This window comes from Erpetoichthys calabaricus, chromosome 1, assembly GCF_900747795.2.
Source record: "Erpetoichthys calabaricus chromosome 1, fErpCal1.3, whole genome shotgun sequence".
Lineage (NCBI taxonomy): Eukaryota > Metazoa > Chordata > Cladistia > Polypteriformes > Polypteridae > Erpetoichthys > Erpetoichthys calabaricus.
Genome location: NC_041394.2, coordinates 172886905 through 172911503, shown reverse-complemented (window position 1 = coordinate 172911503; position 24599 = coordinate 172886905). Strand labels below are relative to the sequence as shown.

The window sequence follows — 24599 nt, the reverse complement described above, 5'->3', positions numbered from 1 at the left end:
CAGAACATGCACAAGAAATAAGATGCAACGTCGCCAGCCAGCTACACACAGGACAACTGACCACACATATTCTGGCAAGTGAACAGAAAGCTCTAAGATCGTTACGGAATGACAACAGCATCATTATTACACCAGCCGACAAAGGAGGCGCAACTGTCATCCTAGATAAAGAACAATACACCACAGCTATGGAAGAAATGCTTTCTGACACTAACACTTATCAACAGCTGAATAATGACCCAACAAAAACTACACAGAATAAAATAAACTATACTCTGACCAAACTCCGAAATTGTAACTGCCTGGATGCACAGAACTTTCACAAAATGAAATCCAACGATGCTAACTGCCCTGAATTTTATGGACTCCCAAAAATACATAAAAAACCACTGAAATACAGACCATTTGTTAGCCTAATAGGCGGACCATCATAAAACTTATAAAAAAAAAAAAAGACTTTTCCAACTACTCAAACATTTAACTTACAACTTGGATTATTCTGTTAACAGCGCGGAGTCGGCATTACAGCGCTTGAAAGACGTATCCATCGCCGAGGACGAGATCATGGTCTCGTTTGATGTTGTATCGCTATATATCATGATTCCGGTTCATCTGGCCACAGAAACACTATTAATGAGACTGGATAGCGACCCCACCATAGAGACAAGAACCAAACTGTCCATCAAAGACATAATGCACCTAGTATCACTTTGCCAAAAAACGCACTTTCATTTCAACGGCAAGTATTACACTCAGAAAGAAGGCATGCCAATAGGATCACCATTATCAGGACTCCTAGTGGAACTGGTAATGCAGCGATTCGAAAACATGGCTTTATCCCAGATCACACCCAAAATTTGGATACGCTATGTAGACAACACATTCGTCATACTAAAAAAGGACCAGCTGAATGAGTTCTACAATCATATCAACACAATATTCCCCGCAATCCAGTTTACAATGGACAAAGAAATGAACCGACACATCAGCTTCCTGGACATCTACATCAAAAGAAATAATGACGCCACCCTGACCAAAAGTGTTTACCGCAAAGAATGCTACGCAGACAAGATTTTACACTTCACCAGCAACCACCCGGTATCCCATAAACGGAGCTGTGTGAAAACCCTATTCAGACGAGTCCACACTCATTGTAATACTAAGGAAACAAAACTTAATGAGAGACGCTATCTCTTCCACCTTTTCAACTCAAACGGATACTCAAAAACATTCATTAATCGGAGCTTACACAGGAGACGCCAAATAACTTGGCAAACAATCGACTTAAATCAGAACCCCCACCCCACCTGGCACTCACTCCCTTATCACCACAAGGTGTCAGAAGGTACAGCACGCATCCTGACCAAGTGGGGCTTCAGAATAGCACACAAACCCACGAACAATCTGTGCACAGTCCTCTTTAATGCCAAAAACAAGAAATCGACAGCAGAAACACAAAAAGCAGTTTATAGTATCCCATGCAATTCTTGCTCAGCGGTATACATAGGACAAACTTCAAAAAGAATCTCAACACGTGTACAGGAACATGGCAACACCGTCCGAAGAAAGGACGCACTATCATTGATCTATGCACATACTAAATCAACAGGACATACATTCAACTGGGACAATGTAAAAGTAAAATTTAAGGCCAGTACTAAAAGTGCCAGAGAGTTGGCCGAGTCTTGGCTATCAAGTGAGAACGCCATCAACAGACACTTGGACATAAATCCAGCATATGCTAACTTAAGAAGAACATGTACATAATAAATAAACTATACAAACCCCCCCCCCCACCCCACTTAATGTGTTGCTATATATTGCCTTTGATTCTTGTAAGTCTAAGCATTATCCTCTGATGAAGACCCCTGGTAGGGGTTCAAAGCTCAGGAATAAAAAACTACTTTATGATACGTGATTCATTTTTTTCTCCCTTTGTGGATCTCCAGCTGCATATATGTGTGCGTGTGTGTATGTACGGGTTGGAAGATGGATGGATGTGTATGTATGTATGTGTATGTATGTATGTATGTATGTATGTATGTATATGTATATATGTACGTTTGTATGTATGTATGTATATGTATATATGTATATGTGTGTGATCTAAAAGAGTACAATTATTATAAAGTGCAGCACTTATGCAACTTATTACTACTAGTAAATCTTTCTCTTTTGCTCTGACATTTGTAACCTTTTCCAAGTTAATATTGGAGTAATGCAAGTCCCCTATAGCTATAGTATCCCCCTCAAGTAAATATTAAATATTTACTATATATCAATGTATATGTATAATATTATTAAAAAGATGCAGACCATAGTATTATCATTAGGCCTCCTAAAATCAGGCCTCCGTGCACAGTGCTTTGTAGTTGTATCCGAACATCCTTGCTAAAATGTCTGATATCCTTAGGTTTGTTTTCTAAACTGGCATTCCAGGATTATCATTCACCTTTATAAAGCTGAGACTTTCTGTAAAGGTGCACAACATTCCTTGCCTGTGGAAGATAACCAAAAACTCCTTTATTAAGTAAGCATATTTTTATAAACGTACAACTTCCACTTTTGTTTTTATATTTTACCAGAACAATCCACAAAGCATTGTTGAAACTAAGTTATGTAGATTTATTATAATTAAAGGGTCTTAAATAGTGCATATGTTGATATTTGTTGCATGGATGTTAGACGAAACTGTTATATATCCTAGCCCCCCCCCCCTCCCAAAAATTGCTGAGTTTACTGCATTAGACAGATATTATGGTGAGATTGCATCAACAGTTGGAAGTTGGTGTATGCTATCAGTATTGTATGTGTTTTAGATTCAATTTTTTAATAAAGGGTTTAGTTATTAATACTTTTTCTGAGTGTTCCTTGTAGAATGCTAGAACACATGGTAACTGACACCTACTTTAAATACTGAATTCAATGTTAAGAGACAAACATTTCAAACGAAGATTCACACTATATCTAGCAGGAATAGGGGTGAATAAAAAAAGATATCCAAAGTTTGCAATGTTCCTAATAGTGGTTGACATTTTCAGCAGCATGCAGTTTAGAAAAGGAGCAGAAGAACTACAAATGGATAACAGAAAATGTTGAATAATTTTGTAGCTCCAGAAATAACAAACCATATTAAAGACAATATATTTAACAGAAGATTACAAATTGAGTTGGGGGTCTGTGGAATGGCTTTAAAATTTAAAAGCCAGTCTTGTAATTTCTGAATTCTTGCAGATTTGCTAATTCATAACATAATTGCAAATGGTGTTAGAGACAAGGAACTAAGAGAAAAATTACATGGAGATCCTGAACTGATGCTAAAAAAAAAAAGCTATTTTGTTGTGTCGAGTAAGGGAGCTGAATGGCATTAAATCCATGGACTGCAGCTGATTAAAGACATTGTTTTGAAAATAGAGCTACAAAAGCCAATTGCCTTGAAGGTAAAAAGCAAGCGAAAATTAGAGCCTATAAAAATAGTGCAGACACATAGCGCTATACACTCTGTGGAGGTGACTACAAGCCTTGGCAATGCCCAGCCTACAGGAAGGCAGCAGAAAAATCACTTAGTATGCAGACAACTGAAGAGGGTCAGTTGCCTTGATGAGAATGACAACCACTAGTAATACCTAAAGGTGATCTTTGCTTAAGAGTAGTTGCAGGAACATAATGTGATAAAGATTGGAACATGACATGTAAATGAATTAGCAGTTGAAGTTTTATGGTATTGTGTTTTCAGTATTATATGTTTGAATTCCATCTGTTAAATAAAAAGTAAGCTTATTAATCAGTCTGTGTAGCTTTTTGGATTAAAATATAGATTTCAGTATTTGGGTGCCTTTGATCATTTTCAGCATTTAAAGTTACTAGCAAAATGTATTTGTGCTTGTTTGACTTCTGCGGTTTATTAAAATCAGGGCCGGAAAAAGACTCTAAAGTGCCCCTGAGCATCAGCAGATCTGAGGCCCCAATATATACATGTCATGATTCACCGTCTTAAGTCAGTGCACAGTAGTAGTTCATACCTGGACAGCACTCAAGGTGTGCCAAGACACAAATAAAGCACAAAGTATTTTGAAATCAGTCACTGATGTTTATTGCAGGAAAAATCCTATTTCAGTATTTGTTGGTGAGATAAAGAACAAATATTCGCAAGAGAAGAAAAGGTGTCATAAAGAGATGAACAATCCATAAAAATAATACGCAACAATCAAGCAAAACAAAATAGCCGCATCCAACAAACAGGACAAATTTGATAAAATATTGAAAACATTCATGCAGAGTAGTTACAGGCAAGGGCTTATAAAATGTACACAGTCCAAAGCTGCCAAAAAAATGGGTAGAAAGAAAAAGGTTGAACAATTGGTCCAAGGGCTCTGTAGCAGCCAAAACTCTCACCCCTGTGCTGAAGCTTTCCCAAAATGTAGGAGACACCCTAGCTTAAAAAGATTGAAAAAGTGCCTATAATACAGCCAACAGCATGGGGGGGGGGGGGGGGGGAAACTTTGTAATACACACAATAGCGACACCTATCCTCCTCACTGACCTTTTGAACTAATGGCACCAGAGGCCTTTTAAACATTTCATACCTACTCGCCTAAGGCGATGGACTCATACCATTCTGATGGGGGATGGGGGGGGAACTGTTTCGATACCTGTGGTAGAATGACAATTAATGCCAAATCAAGACCCATTACTTGTAATATGTTGCTAGCTTCTTGTCTGTTTTAGTATGAAAAACTAGTATTCTTACAGCTCAAATACAGCTTTCTATCGATTTAAAATATTTGATTTTAAAGGTTTTACTTTAATAATGAATTGTCTGCATATTGATCTGGCTAAATTTTACACCAGATGCCCTTCCTTGCGTAACCCTCCCCATTTATCCAGGCTTGGTACTGGCACAAAGAAACACACTGGCTTGTGCATCCCCTGTGGCTGGGAGAACAAGTGGGATAGTCGGAGAGACACAAAGTAGACGAGTACAAGGAAATAAGGCGTAAGGTGAAGAGAGAGGTGGTGAAGGCTGAAGAAAAGGCGTATGATGAGTTTTATAAGAAGTTGGACACTAAGGAGGGAGAAAAGTATGTGTACCGATTAGCTAGGTAGAAGGACCGAGCGGAGAAAGATGTGCAGTAGGACAGGGTGATAAAGGATAAAAATGGGAACATACTCACAAGCGAGGAGATTGTGTTGAGCACATGAGAAGAGTACTTTAAGAGGCTGATTAATAGAGAGAGAGAAGGTTGGATAATGAGGTAATTAGTAAATCAGTAAGTGCAATGGATTAACAAGGAGGAAGAAAGGACCGCTATGAAGAATGGAAAGTCCATTGGTCTATATGACAGACCTGTGGAAGCATGAAGGTGTTTAGGAAAGATGACAGTGGAGTTTTTAGCCATATTATTTAATGGAATCTTGGCGAGTGAGAGGATGCCTGAGGAGTGGAGAAGTGTATCGGTACTGAAGGCCAGAAGGAGATACATTGTGTCTTTGTGGACCTGGAGAAAGCATATGACAGGGTGTCTCTCGGGAGGAGTTATGGTATTGTATGAGAAAGTTGAGAGATTCAGAGAAGTATGTAAGAGATGTACAGGATATGTACAAAGGAAGTGTGACAGTGGTGAGGTCTGCGGTAGGAGTGACGGGTGCATTCAATGTGGAGGAGGGATAACATCAGGGATCGGCTCTGAGCCATTTCTTATTTGCAGTGGTGATGGACAGGATGAAATTAGACAGGAGTCCCCGTGGAGTATGATGTTTGCTGATGACATTGTGATCTGTAGCGAGAGTAGGGAGCAGGTGGAGGAGACCCTGTATATGTGGATATATGCTCTTGAGAGGAGAGGAATGTAGGTCATTAGGAACAAGACCAAATATGTGTGTGTGAACGAGAAGGTAGTCAGTGGAATGGTGAGAATGCAGGGAATAGAGTTGGTGAAGGTGGATGAGTTTAACACTAGAATCCCTGAAGCTTAGGAAAAAGGTCTTAACACTAGAATTACCAGAGCCTACAAAAAAACCCGTAAATCCGGCCCTCCTTAAATCCCTTCGCATCTCTCCTTCAGCGTTTTTTTGTCTTCTAAATGTGTCGATAAGCCCAAGCAGCCATCCCTCCCACCTCCTCAGAACGGGCAAGAAGTTCTCCCAGTTCCTGTCTTGATTGATTATTTGGGAGTGAGCTACCTAGAATTGTAAGGAGAAATAATTTGATGTGTGTTTTGTGTCTACAACAATCTATGTAAACACATCGTTAAAACAAACGTTTTTCATGTTTTAGTAATAATAAAATGTAGACATGAACTGTATAATGTGTGAAGGCTGGTGGCCAAATATCAAATAAACACTTTCACAAAAGGTGCAAGTACAATACGACAGCTTCCGTGGTGCAGTGGTAAGATCTGCTGACTTATAATCCAGAGGTTGTGAGTTCGAAAACCAGCTCCCCGGCAAATTTACCGTTTTGAGTAGTGAGCTGCTCTTATTGTTAACATTATACAATAAAAACATTTGATTTGTGTCTGTAACAGCCGGTGTAAATTTATAGTACTTGTAAAAGCTAGCGTTTTTTTTTTTTTTTTTTCCACTTTTATTCTCTGTCACGATACAACACCCTCCACCCCCTGTCCCCCCGCACCCCAGATCTGAAGTGGTTACTTTTTATCTGCAGCTGGGAATAACTGTAGATGTGAGTGTTGTTTTGAGACAATGGAACTGGAAATTTTCTGATCTGGAGGGATAAAAGGGACACACAAACGCTGGTGAATCTGCCTTCTTTGTATCTCACCGTCACTTGAATTTTTTTTTATTCAGTTTTATTGAGTGTTCCTGCTCACGCTGAATTAGTATGCACCTTATGGTCCATGATATCAAAGCCGCACTGACAAAAAATAAAGGAGACATAGGCATATATGATATTTGGAATAACTCATTTTATGACCTGTATAGTACATTTCGGAAAACATTGTGGCACTGATGTAACATTATTCATATTATTCATTTTCATTTGCACTCCTTCTTGCGCTTGTAATCAGTGACTGCATTTTTTTTTTTTTTTTTTTTTTTCCAATCTTGCCCATGCAGTCTCCTCATTTTGTTGCATGGTACTGTTTCTTTTGTACTCCAGGACATGCAGAGAAAAGAATAGTACAGAGAGTTCAGTTCCGCACTATATGCTATCATCTGATTCAAATGTTAACAGTTCCCACACACCCAAGGACCGTCCTTTCTATGTTTACGACATATGCACCTGTTGCAATGTATGTACTTTTCTCTGTTTTGTGTTACTATTACACTGAAGGGGCTGGGGGGAGCGGCAGTCTTGGAACAGAAACCTATCGATATTGCATCCTCTCTTGCTTAATCCATCACCTTTTCTAGTAAGAAGCAACAACTAGGTTCCTCTGCAAGGTGAGCAAAGAACACTCTTCTTTTCACAGTGGCCCCCGTGCATGCCTTGCTCAGCATATGTGCGTTCATTGCTGCCAGGCCAAGCATGTTATAGCACGGGGGGAGTGTGGGGGGGTTGTATCATGATTGTGACTGAGAGAATAAAAGTGGGGGGGAAGCTAGCTCCCGTTTTGAGTAGTGAGCTGCTGCTATTTGAGTCTGTAACACCTAGTGTACATTTCTGCTAACTGTAAAAGATATCGCTGAAGGGATATAAGCAGACACACAAATGCTGGTGAATCATATCGTCTTGGTATCCTGTTGTCACTTAAATATTTTTGAAATTCAGTTTTTCTTGAATTAAAGCACACCTGTTTCGTTATATCTTTGTGAAAGTGTTTATTTTATATTCCAATAACCACTTGAATGACACCAAATCTGTCTCTGCCTCTCTCATGCATGCACACACACATCCATGCATGAAAATACCATTATTGAAAAGCTGTCATTTTGAACATGAGTTGTCATTTAAAGGTTTTTTTGGGTTTTTTTTCCCCCTCCGGTCTTGCCCAGTCTTCACATTATGGTGTATGGTACTGAGAATACAGACAGATTTCATCTCTTTGGGCACATATTCTGTAAGCATGGCATTGCCAGATCTAAACACTAACATGGAGAATTGCTTGCGTACTAAAGTGACTTTAGCTGCTGGTGGAAGTCCCACTTTATTTATGGTGCCAAGCAGAGTTTTGTTGCAGTGCAGCAGTCTATTAGCCAGCAACAGCAACTGGAAGAAGAAGTCTGTTACGATTCTGCCTTTGTCCAAAAGCTTTATGACCACAGTCTCAAAGTCTTTCTCCCGTGAGACTGGGATTTTTTCCTATATAAGGAGTGGCAATACACTTGTACTTTGTCTCCAAATCTGCCACAATCCAAAACTTTATGCCAAGTTTGTCAGGCTTGGTTGAGATGTATTGCAAGAAAGGACAATGGACCTTGGTTGGAAATAGTTACTCATCAACAGTAATATAGTGCCCTGGGTTTTAACTCAACAAAACGTTGCCAGATGTCTGAGATCACAGCAAATCTGTCGTTTTTCATGTATTCTGCCTGGGTGTCTTTGTTGTCAAAGCGAAAATACTGCATGATACAATGCCCTGTGACCGCTGTCAGAGTATCTTTGATTGCCGGTACAACAAATAGTTCTGACCACGCATCAACCACAGCACCAACTGTGGTCATCGCTGCTCTTGTGAAAAGAATGAAGATAAACACCATTAACTCAGAGAGGGAGAGGCAAGTTCGTTGTACCATGTGAATGTGACTTAGAGAATAAAACCAAATTAAAAAAAACAGGTAGCAAAAATTTACACCGGGTGTTACAGACTCAAATCAAATGTATATTTTTATTATGTAATAGTAATAATAGCAGCTCACTACTCAAGTCTGGGAGAACCGGGGAGCGAACCCACCAGCTCTTGATTAGAAGGCAGCGGTTCTTACGTCTACAGCAGCCAAGCAGACATGTCGGCTCTCTGTCGATTTTGATATTTGGGCTTGGCTTTTTACTCATTGATAGCAACATGTAAATTGAATGATTTCCTATACTTTGGTTATTTTCTTGACCTGTTTTTGTGTTACCTTGTTGGTATTTACCCAGATCGTTGTAGACATGTAACACACATGCAATGTATGTATTTCAAATAAGATATTATTTACCCTGTACCAGAATCAACAATACAGAGTAACAGGGATTGTGGAAGAGAGGTGAAAAAGAGTACATGCTGGGGGGAATGGGTGGAGAAGAGTGTCAGGAGTAATTTGTCATAGACTGATAGATGGGTTAATACATTTGAAGGTCAGCTCAGGTTGGATGGTTTGGAGACCAAATCAGAGAGGTGAGATTGTGTTGGTTTGGTCATGTGCAGAGGAGAGATGCTGGGTATATTGGGAAAAGGATGCTACGGGTAGAGCTGCCGGGCTAAAGGAAAAGAGGAAGGCCTAAGAGAAGGTTTATGGATGTGGTGAGAGAGGACATGCAGGTGATGGGTGTAGCAGAACAAGATGCAGAGAAAAGGAGATGTGGGGGGAAAAAAGATGATCAGCTGTTGCAACCCCTAACGGGAGCACCTGAAAGAAGACGACTTTCTTAATTATAAATGACCACAGGATTTTACCTTGGAGATTGGGCCATTAAGTCTTACAGGGTTGCAACTCATTTTAGTTGAGTATTCGTTATGAAAAAAGTATTCTGGTCTACTCTATTTAATACTTTGCGATAAACGTATGCATGATAATTTTACAAGGTAGTCTGTTTATTATAAAAAGAAACCCTGTCCTGGAAAGCAAAAGCAATTCAACGATACGTGATCTTCTCGGAAGACATTTATAAGACCCGTGAGACCAAAGAGACTTGCCACGGTGTGTCTCGCGGGGACCGGAAACATGAGACGGTGCCAAGAGATTGTCCCAGGGCCGTAGCAAAAAAGGACAGCGGCTGTAGGCTTTAAAAACATCGAAGGGCAGCGCGACAGCAGCCCCCCACCCCCCCACCCTGACAACCCAAGCAGCATTATACGTCCTGCAAGAAAGAATTTAACCACGCCCAGGGCCAGAAATAAAGGACAAGTATTGTTTTTACAACATCACGCGAGACCAGGCAGTGAGCCATCATTTAAAAGGAGTCCACAGACATCTAAAGAAGCAGTTGTTGGATTGCTTTTGGCAGACAAGCATCATGTGCTCCCAGCTCTTAAAACGACAACATGCGACAGGCAGAAGAGACAGCTCGCAAGCAGCAGAAAGACAGCAAATGATCCAAAGACATATCATTAGCATGTGCTCAGACACACCCCTCCCCGCCAAACCCCCCACTTCACAACATGAGCAGCGTTATACGTCTGGCAAGAAAGAGATGTAAACACGCACATGGCCGGAAATAAAGGACAAGTATTGTTTTTACAAAAGTTTTTAAAGTAAAAGTGAAAATAATGCATATGTAACAATTCCCAAGAAAATAGCAATCTCTTTAAATTGTAGATTGCCCGCCTAAGGTAAAGTCATCCCTGATGACTGGGGACGTGGGAATTAGGGGTCCTTTCATCGGATTTGCGCTATTTCAGATGTGGAATGGCAAAATGGGGGAGGCAGCTTGATGAATGAGGTCTCCAGGACTTAAAACAAATCCAAATCATATTATGTGATATCATCCTATGTGAAATTCTACTCCGTACTTCTAGAATTTTTATTTTTATACTGTATTGATTTATTCTGTTCTATGTATTGTATTGTATTGACCCCTTTCTTTTTGACACCCAACCTACCTGGAAAGGGATCTCTTTGAACTGCCTTTCCCAAGGTTTCTTCCATTTTTTTCCCTACAGGGGCTTTTTTTTGGGGAGTTTTTTATGGTCGTCTTAGGGGGTCAAGGTTGGGGGGCTGTCAAGAGGCAGGGCCTGTTAAAGCCCATTGCGGCACCTCTTGTGTGATTTCGGGCTATACAAAAAATAAATTGTATTGTACATCCGGTAAACCAAACACGGGGGTTGGCGAGCGAAGCAAGAAGGGGGCGGAGCCCCCTAGTCTTCATCAAAATGAACAAATTCCAGACCATGGCATTTAGCTCTTGCATATTAAGGTTGAATGTTTACTCTGGATTTTCAGCTGACACACTTATTCATCCACATTTCATCCAAACATTGCCAAAAGACAGTAACATTAACCAAACCTGCTTTATTTCCAAGTAAGCAAGTATTTAGCAAACTGTGTTTTTAAACTATGATTAGGTACAGATTTTATATTTTTTGATTCTGTTTAAAAATAAATAAATAAATAACTAAATTAAATTAATTAAATAAATAAATAAAAAAATACTTTCACAGGCACCCCAAGTGGAGGATCAGATTTTAATTGTTTAATAATGTTTGATTTTGATTGGCTATTAGTTTCAATTATTTGATGTAAATTCATTTGAGATGCCTCAATAGTGCAATTTCTATTATGACGTTTATATATTGCTTGTTTTTAGGCCATGCACAATGAAAACATATCTCGATGATATCATCAGTTATCGGTGGGAACTCGAAGAAGGGAAGCCAAACCCACTGAAGGAAGGAACATTTGAAAAATTGTCCCTCCGCATGCAAGTGGAACTGATACATAAGCTGTGTGACTACCGACTTGATGCTGCAGATGTTTTTGAACTACTAAAGGTGAGAGCTAATCTCTTTTTATGAAACTGATAACTTTTGATAGTAATGCTAGTTAGCATGGAAAACATATTTTTGGGTAATTCACTTTGCACTCCTCATTAGAGTTTGATGATTTTATTGGCATTTGATGAAACAGTTCTGCACTTTAACATTCAAATGGAGTTCTATTGATGTTTTTAGAGTGATATCTGGATTCAGTTGTCATTAGTTCTGAACATACCAGTTACAATTTCAATTCACCCTTAACTTTCACCTATTGTCTTGCTTCCAAGCACTCACCAAAGGATGGTATTAACAACTCAGTCTCTGCTGCTTGCTTAAAAGCAGTAATTAGGCTCCTTAGCCCAGCAGTCCTTCAACCACTTGTAGTCGTGATGTCATTCTTTCAGTCACAACTCCGAGCTATCAACTGTAAGTGAGAATGATGATAAAGACTGAGTGTAAAATTGACAGTTTTGTCTCTGGATGTAGCTGTGTTTTGACCATCCCAGTCTGGTACATAGTTTGTAACTGCTGCCAAATCATTCAATTTGTTGGTTAGTCTCAGTCACTTATGCCCTAGCTTCTGAACAAGACCCCAGAGTACTTCAACTCCTCCAATTGGGATGGGTGTCTACCTATTATCTGAAGGACAAAAGAGACTCTCTTACATTGGAGGACCATTGGAGATCACAGTCTGATAAGGCCAAAGGGACAGTCCAGTCAGCAGAGGTGGAACCTTTAGAATCCTAGTTGGATACCATTTAAATATTGGCTGTGCCTTTATATCCTGTCCATGAAAAGGAGAGGAGACCAGACACACCCTAGGTAGCGTCCTGTAACGTTATTGAATGGTGTTCCAATACCGAATATACAAATACAAGTCTAGCGCTTGGAACCAAACTTAGCACCTTCCTCAAGATATGATAGGCAACACAAACATAAGCTTTTTCCCAGTCCCCAAAGCACATTGAGACAGAATTGATATACTCCCATAATACCAAGATTCTGTAAGGACAAAGATCGCATCGACAGTTCCATGGCCAGAATGGAATTAATATTGCTTCTCTTGAATCGGAGTTCCAACTCCTATAATGGTATCTTTATCTTACTATCCCAGTATATGATTTTTCTTGGAGGCTTGGGAGTGTTACCCTTTAGTAAATAGAATACATCCCCTTTTTCCTCTTTTTAGAGAACAGGAACATCACCCCACTCTGCCACTTCTGAAATACTTTCCCTGTCTACTGTGCAATAATGGAGTGCTTTTGGCTAATACAGAGGTTTTCAAATGTCTGCATTGCCTTCAGTCATAGAGATGGGCCTGTATAATGCTTCTGGGACTGACTTCAAGGAGGAAGGCACATACAACAGGTTTAGGAGATCCTCCGAGTGCTCCTTCCACCTTTCAACAATATCTCCCATTGAGGCCAACAATTCCCCATCCTTGCTGAGAACAGCGTGGATGACATCCCATCTACCTTTCAAGAGTGATCAGATGGTTTGATAGAGCAATTTGGAGGCCGTTTGAAAGTCATTATCCATGACCTCAATAAAATTCACCTCCACAAACACAGTGGTCTTGTTTCAGCAACTGTCATATCTACAACCTTTTTTGCCTGATGGTATTTGTTGGTGTTTTATTGTGGAAGGGTCCCTTTAGTTTTTTTTTTTTTTTTTTCCCTCTTTTTACCTAGACTGGAGCTCCAAAATCCCCACTATAGTTCTCATTTTTACATTTAAAAGCCTGTTACAAACCACAAGCCATAGAGAAGGTTTTTACTTTTATTCTTGCATTAGATATGAATAATCTGTAATTTAAGGTTGCTAAATGTGCCCAAAACAAAAGCAAAATAATGAGTGTGACAAAATACCAATACAATCTGAATAAAAAGCAGCTTCTCTTGCTAGGAATCTAGGCATTTCCTTTGTAAGTTGATTGGTCTCTTACTGCATCATTCTTACACAGACCATGACAAATAAGACAAAAAATGTGACGGTCTGGGTTAGCTCCACCCTCCCTGGTGCTTCCAGGATCCTCCTGGGCTGGTAACTTTTGATAGTTACCCAGCTCATCTCAGAATTGTAAGTGAGGACTTGCATATTCAGCAAGAAGTGCAGAAGTGTTTTTATTAAAACCCAATAGAAAAAGGTTCAAAACCATTGCAGTACCAAGTCTTCACAATAAATAAGGATAAAGGAGGATAAAATCCAATAAATAATCCAATAAACCTAAGGTCAAAATACCAGGCAGGTCTTCCTTAAAAACAATCACAAGCCCCAATACCTTTGTCTAAAATCTGGTATCTTTCCAGCTTATCACAACAGGACCTTGCAGCATGAGGAGACACCCACTGACAGGTACAGTCTTCCCTTTATCTTAGGCTCGTGGGACCTACTGCCAATTCATCGGCACTAGTAGGACTCTCTTCCAAATCCCACACACATCTCCCTTGGCCAATCTGTTGGCCTCACCTGGGACACTCTGCACAACTGGGCAGCTCCTGCTACTTTCTACACTTCAGTCAGAGTGCCCCAATTCCAGCCGGGCACTCAAGCTCAGGCCTGTCGATTGCTCCCTCAGGGCATGCTCCTGACCACCTGCCTGCTTTTCTCCCGACACAGGCTCCACACCATCCTGCCTGTCTTTTCTCCACTAACCTGTGTCCTCTCTCTGTTGTTCTCCTCGCTCTGTTATTCACTCTCCATCTCTGCTTTGCAGGCTTCTTTTTATCCCACTTGATTGGGTGCAAGTATGACCCTGTACTCATGCCACGGTATGAATGAGTCACCTGACTGATCCACACGCATTTGCCCATGAGTGTGCGCTCAACCAAGCATCATAATTAAAACCGGAGTGACGTGTGCTTACGCATACCCACACCTAACTAGATTGCTTTTTTAAAAATAGAGGTTTGCTACAGACCTCGTATCACAAAAAACTCTTGAGTTTCTTTTACTCTTGTGTTTTCTTCAAGCCCATAGATTAATCCTTCTTAGGCATTACTTTTATTGCTCTTATTTTTACTTATTTGGCTGATGCCTTTACCCACAATTACAACAGTTGAGATTCAATTGATTACGTTTTTTTTTTTTGGTTTTCCAATTGGAGCACAGTGAGATCACACAGTGTTAGTAGTGGGATTTGAACCCGCAGCTTCAGAGTTTGAAGTCTAAAGCCTTAACCATTACACCGCACTGCCTGTATGAAAACTTGCCAACCCAGCCCTCCACTGTAGCCACTGGGCTAAGTCCAAATTACTTTTTGTTCTTGAATGTTTACAACTTGCCTGTTGAGGTCTGTTTATGCTGGGTCTGATGTAGTAATTCCTTGAGAAGGTTAATTATTATCTATTTGATGATGTATTTGGTTAGTAGAACAATTTTTTCCTGTTCCATAAACTATTAGATTGTACACTTAGTTAACAATGAAAGAAAGTAAGCATACAGACAACAGGCTGTTTTCCATCTTTTTAACAACCAATTCAAAGCAAAGTTTCAGAGAACAAATATATTTTTGTGTGGTTTTTAATTCAAGTAATTTTCTCTTTATTTTCGAGTATATTTTTGCTCCAATTACAGTTGGTCATATCTGTAGAACCCCTTGACAACATTACAGGGAAAACCTTTTGCAGTGATAGCTTCCCTAACCATTGCCGTCTTTGTGTTCTTGAGCTTTGAGCCCATGGCTCACAAAGATTTTTCAAGGTGAATATTAATGTAGCCACCAGGTAGGTACACAAGCCACTCCGTCATGCTAAGGCTGCAAACCTAATGGGAGGACGTCCTGCAGTTACAGGAAAAAAAAGTAAACTCTAAATTGAAATAGGTAAGCCTGCTTTCTCAACAGGCAAATAAATGCCAGTTAGATTTTTGATTTAAAAACTTCAGAAAAGAGGTCCTTGCACACAAAATGAGAAGGGAAATGAATAATACTTGGAAATGGTAAATAAGAAATTAATACAATTAATTAAAACATAAGAGAATTATATGAAAGAACCTCTTCGGCCTTAATTCAAATGTTGAACTTAATGGGACTTCTTTAATATTGGTAGTCATATTGTTCCAGAGTGTGGCATCCTGAAGCTAAAGGGTCTGCAACCTTATGCTAGTTTTGTTTATTTTTGGATTACATTAAGATTGTCCTGTTATGTTCAGTAAGGTAAGGGTGACCTAAACCCTTTATGACTTTATGTGAAGATTATTTTAAAATCATATGTAAATGTAATGAATTAATGGGAAAACAGTTAAGTGGTTTAAAGATTATATTTCTTAGTAAGGATCACAGACTGCAGTGTTTAAAATTATTTATAGTGCAGTGATAAAATTTGAAAACTTGATCATGAAGCACTACTTATTTGTGTCACGTGGAATAGACAATTGTGAAGTAGCTTTTAAAGATCCTGCAGCTTAAATCTTTATTTTGAACTATTTATGAGCTGAGAAGCTAAGCATTTCAAAGAGTTAAAAGGGAACAACCAAAGTTTGTATACTTACTAAAGATGATACAAACCCATTGTAATATGGGTTCAGGTAGGACAATAAAAAGGCTTAAATCTGTATGACTTAAGGGTATACATTCTTGTCTTACTATTCACAGAATTACAGGGTACACCCTTTCAAGAACTTTTTTTTGTTAGTTTAAATACAATTATCCTTCATACACAATTCTGCGTTATTATAGCAGGCAAGGATGTAATTGAGAAAGTAGGGTTTGGTTTGGCTAATAAATGTAGATGAGTGTCATCACAGAAATGAAACTTAATATAGATATCCTCTAATAATGGCCTAGCACCAAACACAGAATGACAGAATATATTGGCAGTTGATAGGAATGAGGGGAATATGGTCTTTAAGTTTCTGCACATTTTGAAAATTTAATAAAGAAAACAATATTATGAAGTAAATGAGTTCAGAACAGTGCCTGATTGGTTAACCACTTATGCACAAAGGACACTGCCATATTTCAAAGATGTCTATGCACAATGCAATAAATCCACAAGTCAATCAAAAATAATTGTGGTATTTTTACATACCTAAGGGTGTCTGCTCTCTTTCATTATTAAAATATGTGATTTGCACTCGTTTACCCTGAGGGCGAGCAGCACATCACAGCTGAGTTAATATGCTTTTATCAAATATCCCACCTCCGTCAAGCCACATTCAGTGAAAGACTCATTACCATTGGATAACGGAGTTTCTGAGCATTCTAATGATGTATAGTTGTGTCCGATTGGTCATTTGTGCTACATGTCACAGTTGCACAGTAGATATATTGCATATGTAACTTTTCATTTTTATGCACAGATATGCATCATTATTCACAAAGCTAGAGTCCGAATCTGAGCAAAGTTTTGACTTTATTGAGAAAGGGACATTGAAGGACTTGAGACTATGCTTACTCTGTAGCTGCAGCTTAGTATGACTTTAAAGCATTACAGCTTGCAGTTTTAGATTTCAAGTGTCAATTACCATACCCAGAGGCTGTCTCCTCCCTGGTCTCCCTATATTAGTTTTCTGAGCAGAGCTCTTTCAATTTCAGCTGTATACCGGCAACATTTCTTAGCGTAGCGCTGAGTAATATTTATGTGCTTCTTGGGTGTTTGTGCAAAGGCCTTCTCCTCCCCCACATAGAATGTCACTGTATCGTATGGCAGTGTTGTGAGCATATTTGATGTAGGAAGAACACATTTTCAGCTGTAGCACCCTCATAATATCCCCCACTCCAAAAAAGTGACTGAGAAACACTGGTTTAGGTGTACAGGTATACAGTAATCCCTCCTCCATCGCGGGGGTTGCGTTCCAGAGCCACCCACGAAATAAGAAAATCCGCGAAGTAGAAACCATATGTTTATATGGTTATTTTTATATTGTCATACTTGGGTCACAAATTTGCGCAGAAACACAGGAGGTTGTAGAGAGACAGGAACGTTATTCAAACACTGCAAACAAACATTTGTCTCTTTTTCAAAAGTTTAAACTGTGCTCCATGACAAGACAGAGATGACAGTTCCGTCTCACAATTAAAAGAATGCAAACATATCTTCCTCTTCAAAGGAGCAAACAAATCAATAGGGCTGTTTGCTTTTAAGTATGCTTAGCATAACGTGACAAAGCTGTTGAAGGCGGCAGCTCACACCCCCTCTCCGTCAGGAGCAGAGAGAGAGAGAGAGAGATAGAGAGAGACAGATAAAAAAATCAATACGTGCCCTTTGAGCTTTTAAGTATGCGAAGCACCGTGCAGCATGTCCTTCAGGAAGCAGCTGCACACAGAAGGTAGCAACGTCCCTATCGTCTAGGTGTACGAACAGCCCCCCTGCTCACACCCCCCTACGTCGGCGCAAGAGAGAGAGAGAGAGAGAGAGAAAGTAAGTTGGGTAGCTTCTCGGCCATCTACCAATAGCGTCCCTTGTATGAAATCAACTGGGCAAACCAACTGAGGAAGCATGTACCAGAAATTAAGACCCATTGTCCGCAGAAACCCGCGAAGCAGCAAAAAATCCGCGATATATATTTAAATATGCTTACATATAAAATCCGCAATGGAGTGAAGCCGCGAAAGGCGAAGCGCGATATAGCGAGGGATCACTGTATGTCTGTATGACTTGCCCTAACATGTCCACAGAGCTACAAACAAAGGCATTGTCCCCCGCTCCCCATAACTCAGCACTGGAAAAAGCCAATATGAAAATGCATGTACCGGTATGTATTTAGTTTATTCCAGATTTGAATTAAAGTAAAATGCAAGAAAAAAGCAACAACAACAAGAAAAATAAACCTTGTGGGTTTACAGCAATAGAAGGCAGGAGAAGAAGGGTGAATTGCAGCACAAAAGCCACAGTCTAGTGTACAAAATGTTAGCTTATTTTGTGGTAAACTAAAATTATTCTAAGGACTGACATTGTTTACATTAGAGGGATATAAAGTGTGTGTATATGTATATTTTTTCTAAAAAATAAATAAATAAAAAATAAAGTACTGCAGTACTTGTTAGGTGTAAGGTGAATGTTCCCAAAAAGGGACACAATGTTTGTAAACAGGGGGACACCGTGTGCCAAACAGTATAAATTTGCAATGCATTGGGATATGACAACTAAACTTGGCAGAATGGATCACAAAGTAAAACTGATTTCCAGGGTTATGCATCAGAATATGTCTTGGTTATTTACTATAAAGTCCAGTATTTTGGAGAGAAATCTATAAAGTTCCAAATTGTTTTTTGAATGTTTTAGTTGACATTGCTCTAAACAAAGGTTTTTAATCATATAGATAATTTCTTTTAAAAATGTGTACTCACTACTCTTACACTAGAATCCCTGAAGCCTACAAAAAAAAGTCATAATTCTGGGCCACCTTAAATTCCTTCTCACCTCCTCATCAGCATCTTTGTTTTCCAGATGTGTCAATCAGCAGTGGCAGCAAGCAGACTGCTATCCCATCCCCCACTGATGCAGTTAAAGTTCTCACAGCTCAAGTCTGTTTATCTGGGTGTGAGGTGCGGGAATTGTACATGGTAAATTAATATATCTTTATTTGGAATACATACATTTCATGTGTGTTCCATGTCTACAATGATCCGTGCAAATGTAGGATGACAGGAAATGCGAGGCAAGAAATGTCGAACATATAACTAAAACAAAGTTTTTTTTGTTCTAGTAATTGACAAAATGCCGAAGTGAGTGTATACTGTATGAAGACTGAAGTCCAAATATCAAATAAACACTTTCACGAAAGGTATCACAAAGTGCACTTTTATTCAAGAATATATGTGTAAAAACTGAAGCCCAATTATCAATCAACAAAGAGCCGACTCTGCTTGGCTGGTGGAAAGGTAAAAACTGTGGCCTCATAATCGAGAGGTTATTTTTTAACCCTAATGTTAAAGTCTGGTCTTGATGCTATTATCCGTAGCTATGGACTGGATTATCATTTTTATGCAGATGATACTCAACTCTACTTTAATGTTAAAAATGGAACTTCATCAGAGCTTTCTCGGCTCACAACCTGCCTTAATGAAATTAAAACCTGGATGGAGCAGAACTCTTTAAAATTAAATTGCAACAAAACTGAACTCCTGCAAATTGGGACTAAAATGCAACTTAATAAAATGAGCTCCTTCCCAGTCCATCTTGGCGGTGATCTCATCAGACCTGCCTCTACTGTAAAGAATCTTCATGCCATTTTTGATTCCTTCCTCTCTTATTCCTCCCACATAAATCACATTAAGAAACTTTCTTACTTTCACCTCTGTAACATATCCCATGTTCACTCCTTCCTGTCCTTCTCTAATGCTGAGAAACTTGTCCATGCTTTTATCACATCCTGCATCGATTATTGTAATTCCCTACTGGCAGGTGCCCCTTCTAATCTTACATCACAGCTTCAGCTTATTCAAAACTCAGCTGCGAGAGTCCTTACTCGAACCAGCAGCAGCGAGCACATCACACCCATCCTGCTCTGTCTTCACTGGCTCCCTGTGTGTTACAGAATCGAATATAAAATCCTACTAATAACCTACAAAGCCTTAAATAACCTTGCGCCAAACTACATCAGTGACCTTCTCCATCACTATGTGCCTGCCCTCCCACTAAGGTCCTCTGATTCTGGCAAACTTGTTGTGCCCCACACTAATCTACACTCCATGGGTGACAAGGCCTTCAGCTGTATAGCACCCAGACTCTGGAATGACCTACCAAAATTAATTAGATCAGCTGACTCCATGAATTCTTTTAAAAAAAACAAAAAAAAAACACAAAATTCAACTGTTCAGGAAGGCCTTTAGCTCTACTTGACTTTATTACTGTTCTGTCAGTTTACTTCTCTGTCAAGATGCTCATGTAACCTGTATGTGTGTGTGTGCTAGACCATCAATTATGTTGTCTGTTACGCTTTTTTTTTCCTCTGAATTTACTGTCATAATCTTCTTATTTATTTATCTGGTTTGTACAATGCTATATACTGTATACCCTGCCGTTCTTTCTTATATTCTGTAAGTGCCTTGAGCATGGGAAAGGTGCTATATAAATAAAATGTATTATTATTATTAGTGGTTTGAACCCAGGTTCTTCCTGTTTTGAATAGTGAGTTGCTGTTATTATTACTATTATGTAATAAAAATTTACATTTGATTTGAGTCTGCAACACACCCAGTGTGCATTTCTGCTAACTGTAAAAGATATCGCTGAAGGGATATAAGCTGACACACAAATGCTGGTGAATCATGTCATCTTGGTATCTTGTTTTCAATTAAATTTTTTGTTACTCACTTTTATTCTTGAAGAAGAGCACACTTTGTTATACCATTGCAAAATGCTGGTGAATCATGTCATCTTGGTATCTTGTTTTCAATTAAATTTTTTGTTACTCACTTTTATTCTTGAAGAAGAGCACACTTTGTTATACCATTGCAAAAGTGTTATTTCTTTTTCTATATTCCAGTAACCACTTGAATGACATCAAATCTGTCTCTGCCTCTATGACACATGCACACACACATCCATGCACAAAAACGCCATTATTTGAAAACGCTTTGACATTTGAACTTTTTTTTTTTTTTTTTTTTTTTTTTCCCCCCCGATCTTGCACTATCTCCATGTTAAAGGTGCATAGTACTGAGAATACAGACAGACTTCTTTTTGGGTGCAAACACCGTCAGCATGGCACTGCCAGATCTAAACACTGGCGTGGAGAATTTTGTGTACTAAAGTGCCTTTAGCTGCAGGTGGAAGTCCGACTTTATTTATGGTGCCAAGCAGAGTTGTGTTAAGGTGCAGAAGTCTATTAGCTAGCGTAAGTAACAGGAAGAAGTTGTCTGTTGTTACGGATCCACCTTTGTCCAGAAACGGCTCCATAAGCATTATGACCACAGTCTAGGAAAGTCTTTCTCCCATGGGACAACTGGGATCTTTTCTTATATAAGGAGTAGCACTGCAGGCAGAGACAGATTTGATGTCATTCAAGTGGTTACTGGAATATAAAATAATACTTTCACGAAGGTATAATGAAACAGGTGTGCTTTAATTCAAGAATAAAACTAAATTTCAAAACATTCAAGTGACAACAAGATACCAAGAAGACATGATTCACCAGCGTTTGTGTGTCTGCTTATATCCCTTCAGTGATAGCTTTTACAGGTATCAAAAATTTACACCGGGTGTTAGACGTGAATCAAATGTATGTTTTTATTATAGTAATAATAATAGCAGCAGCTCACTACTCAAAACAAGAAAAGCCCAGCCTCAAACCCACAACCTCTTGATTACGAGACAGCAGTTCTTAATTTGGGCCTGGCTTTTTACTCATTGACAGCAACATGTAAATTGAATGATTTCTTTGGTTATATTTTTGAATAAAATCACACTTATTTCGTTATACCTTTTATGAAAGTGTTTATTGGATATTTGGACTTCAGTCTTCGCACAGTATGCACTTCACGTCAGCATTTTGTCATTATTACTAGAACATGAAAAAAGTTTGTTTTAGTTGTGTTCAACTTTTCATGTCTCGCATTTTCTTTCATCCTACATTTACTCAGATCGTTGTAGACATGGAAAACTCATAATATGCATGTATTCTAAATAATGATATATTATTTACCCAATACAATTCCAACCACCTCACACCCAGATAAACAGACTTGAGCTGGGAGAACTTTACCTGCATTGTTAGGGGATGGGATAGCAGGCTGCTTGTGCTGATTGTGCATTTGCAAGACAAAGGAGCAGATGAAGAGGTGCGAAGGAATTTAAGGTGGCTCAGCATTACGACTTTTTTCGTAGGCTTCAGGGATTCTAGTGTTAAAGTAAATTGCGCCTTGCAAGTTGAAGCAAACAATTTGCACAGGTGTTTCAACTAAAAAACCGTCTGTCTGTCTTAAGACAAGAGTTTGAACAGACTGTTACTAAACCTCTGAAATACTACTTGAACAATATGCTAGTGATAATAAGAAAACAGCAATTAAAAATTTAAATGAGACAGAGCATTACCACCCTTAGAAGTGTACGCCTTCCATTCAGATAAATTTACAAAAAAATATTGTTGGTGAGTACCCGTGTCCTACAAAATCCAAAGACAATTGGAAACTGGAAGAAACTCTGGTAGGAAGAGATCTGGCAGACCCAAAGTCACAACCCTGTACAACCGCTACAACCCAATCAGAAAACAAGCTTCTGAGTGTCACCAGTTTGCGTGACAGATGCCGCAAAGCACAATAGCTTCCAGCACAGCTTAGCAGTGGTCGAAAAAAGTCTGTTTCTATTGTGAAGAGGAGACTTTGTGCTGCAGGTTTGACAGTGTGAGTTGTAGTAAGAAAGCCATTCCTTAAAGGACAAAATAGGGCCTTGAAATATTGGTTGTGGACTACTGCAGACTGGAGGAAAGTCATATGGACCGATGAATGAAAATTCAAAATCTTCGGTTCATCATGCAGGGTGTTTGTATACCATCGACGTGGTGAAAGAATGAGTTCTTATTATACGACACCAACTGTAAAACACAGTGTAGTAAGTGTGATGGTCTGGGGTTCTTTTGCTGGAGGTAGAGTTGGTGACGTGCGCGGAGTGACTGGCATTGTGAATTAAAATGGTTACCACACTTTGACTGTATAGTCCTTAAATATAGATTTTTTTTTTTTTTTGTCTCTAAATGTGAGTTCATTGTTAAGGTCATAGCTTTTTTTTTTTTTTTTTTTTTTTTTTTTTTTGATGGGGTGTGGGGGACCTCCAGCTAAGCTGGTGGTTGTTGGATCTGTAGGACTTCCAGGCCATTTGACTGCCAAGCCCACACTGGGCATTGTACCAAACATAAATCTTCTTTAGAACTTCATATTGATGTTTTTAATTAGGCTTTTTCCTAAAGGTTTTGATGCTCTGGGTCTTATGTCAGGTTGCAGTATCCTTTCATTCAAACATTACAGGTGGCTGCACAGGGCTTTGATCAAGTGGTGTTGCAGAATGCCACTATAGAAGAACTGGAAAAGTAAACTGAGAAAAGATTTAATAATGATTTCAGATTCTTTAAATATTATGATAATTCTCTGCATATTTAGTTTTTTATGGGTAGAGTTAAAATGTTGCAATGAAAAAGCCAAATTTAAAGTGGGGTTTTAGGAGTGTTTTAAATGATTTTTTTGGTGCATAACAGAAAAATTCTGCCTCGCTACTTTATGTTGCCTCTTGGAATAATGAGCATAATGTCATTTGAAGATCTACGATTACAACTTGAATTGGCACTCCAAAATATATGAAAATGCAAGATTATGTAAAGCTTTGTAAACCATTAGTAGTATTTTTAAAGTCAATTCTAAAGGATACAGGTAACCAATATGTTGATACTAAAACTGGTGAGATGTGCTCAAAGTTTCTTTTTATGGCTAAGATTCTTGCTGTAGCATTCTGGGCTAAGTGAAATCTATTTTTGTCGGGCTTAAGTAAACTGGTTAGTAGTGCAATATAGTAATCTAGACAACTAAAAATAAAAGTGTGAGTTAATTTCCTCAGCATTTTGAAATGTTCCTTAAATGTAAAATGCAGCCTTAGTAATATGTTTAAATGTGTGATTTAAAGTTTAGGTCAGAGTCCATGATTACACCTAAAGTAGTTTAACAGCGAGGATATGTACTAAAACATTATTTTACTTCAGTGCGTATGCAAGTAATAATAGTGACAACTGACAAGCACATTTAGCAGACAATTTATCTTCTGTCCAAAAAATACCATGGCTCAAACTTTTGTCCTAACACTAGTTACTAGTATTAACTTCTCAAGTTAACCAGCTCCATAACACTGAATAAAAACCAGTTGAACAGCTTAGTAAATGTGAGTTATTTATGATAGCATTTTGTTCAATGTTATACTTCCAACATGTTTCATCTTTAGGTTTTTATGAATTGAGTTAGTGTTGTGGAACACCAGCAGAATTGTACACAGTGAACAACCAACCACTTTTCAGATTCTGGGTGAACCTGCTCCTACACAGAGGGGAGAATATTGCCTGAAATTTAGAGGAACTGTTGGTTAATTTGAG

At 38.8% G+C, this 24599-nt stretch overlaps 1 protein-coding gene across 1 annotated transcript in view; it reads left to right on the top strand.

Moving 5' to 3' along the window:
• LOC114656855 (chromatin remodeling regulator CECR2) overlaps positions 1 to 24599 on the top strand; it is a 193498-nt gene that overhangs the window by 49067 nt on the left and 119832 nt on the right. The window contains 1 exon segment of the mRNA XM_028808445.2: positions 11414 to 11597. Within this exon segment, the coding sequence (XP_028664278.2) occupies positions 11414 to 11597 (184 nt within the window).